This window comes from Merops nubicus, unplaced genomic scaffold, assembly GCF_000691845.1.
Source record: "Merops nubicus isolate BGI_N331 unplaced genomic scaffold, ASM69184v1 scaffold8323, whole genome shotgun sequence".
NCBI classification, from domain to species: domain Eukaryota; kingdom Metazoa; phylum Chordata; class Aves; order Coraciiformes; family Meropidae; genus Merops; species Merops nubicus.
In genome coordinates this window covers 9,503-13,704 of record NW_008599537.1, presented here as the reverse complement: position 1 = coordinate 13,704, position 4,202 = coordinate 9,503, and the positions used below count along the sequence as shown (strand labels likewise).

General features: G+C 37.9%; 1 protein-coding gene across 1 annotated transcript in view; it reads left to right on the top strand.

Annotated features, from left to right (window-relative positions):
• The window catches only part of LOC103770162 (sodium- and chloride-dependent GABA transporter 3), a gene marked incomplete at its 5' end in the record, with an annotated part of 49,517 nt that overhangs the window by 41,024 nt on the left and 4,291 nt on the right, over positions 1-4,202 (top strand). Inside the window, 3 exons of the mRNA XM_008937412.1 lie at positions 75-187; positions 1,227-1,364; positions 3,980-4,082. Of these exons, the coding sequence (XP_008935660.1) occupies positions 75-187; positions 1,227-1,364; positions 3,980-4,082 (354 nt within the window). The remainder of the gene's footprint in view (positions 1-74; positions 188-1,226; positions 1,365-3,979; positions 4,083-4,202) is intronic.

The window sequence follows — 4,202 nt, the reverse complement described above, 5'->3', positions numbered from 1 at the left end:
GAAAGAGTGAATTGCATCTCAGCCAGACCCAGCATACAGGTACAAACCATTTCCTTTCTCCTCTTCTTTTTCAGGACCAGGACTTGCATTCATTGCTTACCCTAAAGCTGTTACTATGATGCCTCTCTCTCCTCTGTGGGCAGCTCTGTTCTTCATGATGCTCATATTCCTTGGATTAGACAGTCAGGTAGGAAACAAACTTTAAGTATTTTGACAGATTTCCTTGCACGTGTATGTCAGCGTCCTTGATCTAAGCAGCATCTAACCTGGTGAAAGGAAGAAGCCTAGATTAATTCCTTTCTTAAAACCATTGGTTCAAGTTTCTTACTTTCAGTCTTAATTGTATGATGCTGGAGATTCCTTTCTGATTTACTGGGAACACTGGTTCAGCCTGATTTTAGCTTTCATTATGAACATGGAAATAAGTTCGAGCTTAAATATGGCTGATGAAAATTCACAGTTCAGTGAATACCAGTGTGTCTTGTTTTCTTTTTTTTAAAACACTTTGCAATGAATTTTGAAACTGAATATCAGATAGTGGTAATATAACTTCTTATGGTGCATTTTTACGTTAAGGTCCCATAGCAAGAAATGCATAGTCATATTCTGCAGCAAAGTGACAGCATAGAAGTTGTCCTTCATATAAGACAATAAAAATTGCAAAAGCTGTTTGGTGAAAAATTTAAAGCAGCTGGCATTTTTAGCATGCTGCTCAACTCGTGTATACTCCAGCATAAACCTCTAGAGTGCTTATTTTGCATGACATTTCTAATCATTAAAATTAAAGTTTTAATAACAGTGCTTTTTCCTGATTTCTAATAATTTTAAAAAAGTATTTCCTAAAATGAGCAATTCCTGAGTTCTACTCTTGACTGTTCCAGTGAAGCAGGCTTTATATTGTCTGGGCAGCTGTGGGTACCCCCTCCATGGAAGTGTTCAAGGACAGGCTGGACAGTGCTTTGAACAACATGGTCTAGCGGGAAATAATATTAATGGATTCAACTATTTGAATTTGGTGGTGGACCGGAAATCCATAGCTTTGGACTTTTTAATTCTGAAATGATACTCCTTTCAGTTTCAAGTTCTGCTTAGACAGTGTCCTCGGGGATCATTCAGTCTCTATGATGAGAACGTAGAAGGATATTTGAAGTGTTTGGTAGCAAATCCAAATCCCAACAGCAGAAGATACACTTATTTCATTTGTACTTTCCTATCATTTGTTCTAGTTCGTGTGTGTTGAAAGCATTGTAACGGCTGTTGTAGATATGTACCCAAAGATCTTCCGAAGGGGCTACAGAAGAGAACTGTTGATTCTTGGCCTTTCCATTGTGTCATACTTCATTGGCCTAATAATGCTAACTGAGGTAAGATGTGCTTTGTTGTACTACTGAAAAAAAAAAAAAAGAAAACTTGCTTCTTTTTATAAACATAGCAGATAAAATGTTCTGATTTGCCACAGACAAACTTCACTGTCAGGAGTATGACTAAAAAATAATAAAGAGACTGTTCTCAACTACTGCATCACATCTCAAATGTCAGATGTGCCCTCAGTTTTTCAGTTGAGTTTAGGAAATATTTTAATCAAAGTTACACAGCCAAGGAAATTCCATCAGCTTTGCACCAGCCAAACAGATATACTGACCATGGTTTCTGCTGAGTTACTCTGGGCAAATCAGTCTGAAAAGAACTACCTTTTGAATGAATAGGTCAGTAAAGAAGATGAAGAGAGAATAGAAAACTAAAAGGTCTTTGATTTTTGTATCACCAGGCCAGGTCAATCAATACAGCCAATCTCTGAGCAGAAATTGCTTCAGTAAGAGTGAGGAAAAAAATTTTTTTTTTTTTCCCAAGAAACCAGGGATGCTTTGGGATCTTCTAAACCAAAAATTCTGAAGGTTTCAGTCCATCCCATCAATTCATGTTACGACATCTGCCACTACTTTGTTTGGTACCCACCCTGGGGAGGAACTCTGCGATCCTTTGGTACTAGGTAGGAGTTTAGTGCTTGCTCTACAGAATGAGTTGTATCAACAGTCTTCCTCTCCTTCACTTTACCCTCTCGAGACAGGAAGAAGTGGAGAAGAATCCGCACCCTCCTCTGTCCATATTCTCCTGCTTGCTGGGTCAATAGACTCTCCCTATACCAAGTTTGTCGTCTGAGGAGCTGTAGGATTAAATGTCTGAGGAAGGCTTGTCCAAGGAAGCCTGGCTGTGCTAACTGTGGAAGGCCATGATGTGACTCCTGTGCAGCAATCTCAGGCAGGGTTTCTAGTGAAGTAGCCTCCCAGGGCTTCATGATTTCTTCTGGGGTCACTTAAATTCCTTCTGCAAAGGTCCACAGTCCTTGGACTATGTGATTTTCAAATTTCTCTGCTGCTGAAAATGAGCAAATTTCACCTGAAAAAAGGTGTCAGGCATTTGTAAGCCTGTTAAACCAGAGTTGAGATTATCGGTTGGTTTATGAAAGGTGACACAGCTCCCCGTGAGAACAGAAGAATTGACACTAGTGATTAAGAATTCCTTCTAGATCTGTGTCCCTATCAGTTGAGTATTGGAGCAGAGCAACTTTATGGGCATCAATTTGCCTATAATCATTCTTGCCCTTGGTAAGATAAATTGTCTTTGATATGTAAAATGAGAAAATTCTGGAATAATTCCTCCCCGAGGGCAAGTGTTAAGCAGAGCGCTGAGAGATACATTAGCAAGATGTACAGGCTAAGAGAAATATAAGTATGAAGAGTGAAGAGGAAACAAGTTTCCTAGAATGACAGGAATATTCTTGCAGAAGTTTTGTGGAATTGTTTTCCTTGCATTGTATTGTCTTTGTTCATTGATCTCCAAGTTTCCAATTTGTTCAGGTATTTGATGAGCCTAACTGTGAGCTCTTTGCAGTAAAGATGTTTGCTTGTGATATTTTGGGAAGCAGTCACCTGGCAAAGCTGAATAAAGGCAGTGTAGCTAATAATCAGAGAAGCATCTACATTAAAAGATAAAATTCGTCTGTTATCAAAGAGAGAAAAAAAAAAAAAAGGAAATCCCAGGTATTGGTGGTGATTTAGTTTTCTTTATGTTTTTAGGGTTCTCTTCCATTTGCAGAAAATTGAGATTTCTGCAGAGGGAAGTCTTAGGATTCCTTTCTATTAAAATGATCTTTTGTGAATCTCCTCCTCATTATTCTTGCAATACACAATGCAGATGTGATAAAAGATGAAGTATTTTGCACAGAAATTAGTGTAGTATTATTCATATAGTTGTATTAGGTTACCCAGTTTTAAAATGCTTGCTAGGAGTCAGGGTGATTCTTCTTTTTTTTTTTTTTTTTTTTTTTCAAAAAAAGTTTTAAAAATGTTTTTTGGGGTGCAGGGTGTTTTTTTTTTTTTTTTTTTTTTTTTTTTTTGTCAAATAAAAATGATGTGTTTAAGTAATGTGGCTTAAAGGCTGTGAGCTACTCAAAATTTATAGGTCAATTTACTCATTTTACAGTCCCTATGCCATTGGAGAGTGAGGTACAGATTTTTGCCTTCTTTCCCCACATTTTACCTAATTCTTTCACATATTAATAGCACAGGCACAAAACCAAGATGCTGCATCTTCATATGCGGTGGTCTGGAGATCAAAAGCACCTGTAGTTATCCACAGCTTGATGTGATAACAAATGAAGTTGAAGAAAAAGCGTGGAGGGGGAATGTTCTGGAAAAAAGTCAAGTTGTAGTTCTCTCAAACTCCAGGACTTACTATCTTAAAGTAAATGCACAACTGGCCTAGGGAATAATCTTAAGTACTATAGAAGAAAAAAATCTTTCACAATTAGAAATCCTTGAGAAGTGAATATTCTTTCTTCAAGAGGGAAGCAACTTTAGCAGGAAGATTGCCAGGGAACCCACAGCTTGACTATGTAATTAAAGCCATACTTGCCATGAAATATTCCTACTGGTGCTAACACAATCTTTTTTTCCATTTTCCATTTTTTGTCTTTCAGGGGGGGATGTATGTCTTTCAGTTATTTGACTCGTATGCAGCTAGTGGCATGTGCCTTCTTTTCGTGGCCATATTTGAATGTGTCTGCATAGGCTGGGTTTATGGTGAGTTGCTGAAAATTGGTTTTCAGGTTTTATGAAAGTTTTCTGTTTGTGTAAAAGCACTGTAAAAGCCTTATATTCTCATGGAGCGGGGCCCTCCACCTTCCCATGCCCTATCAAAAA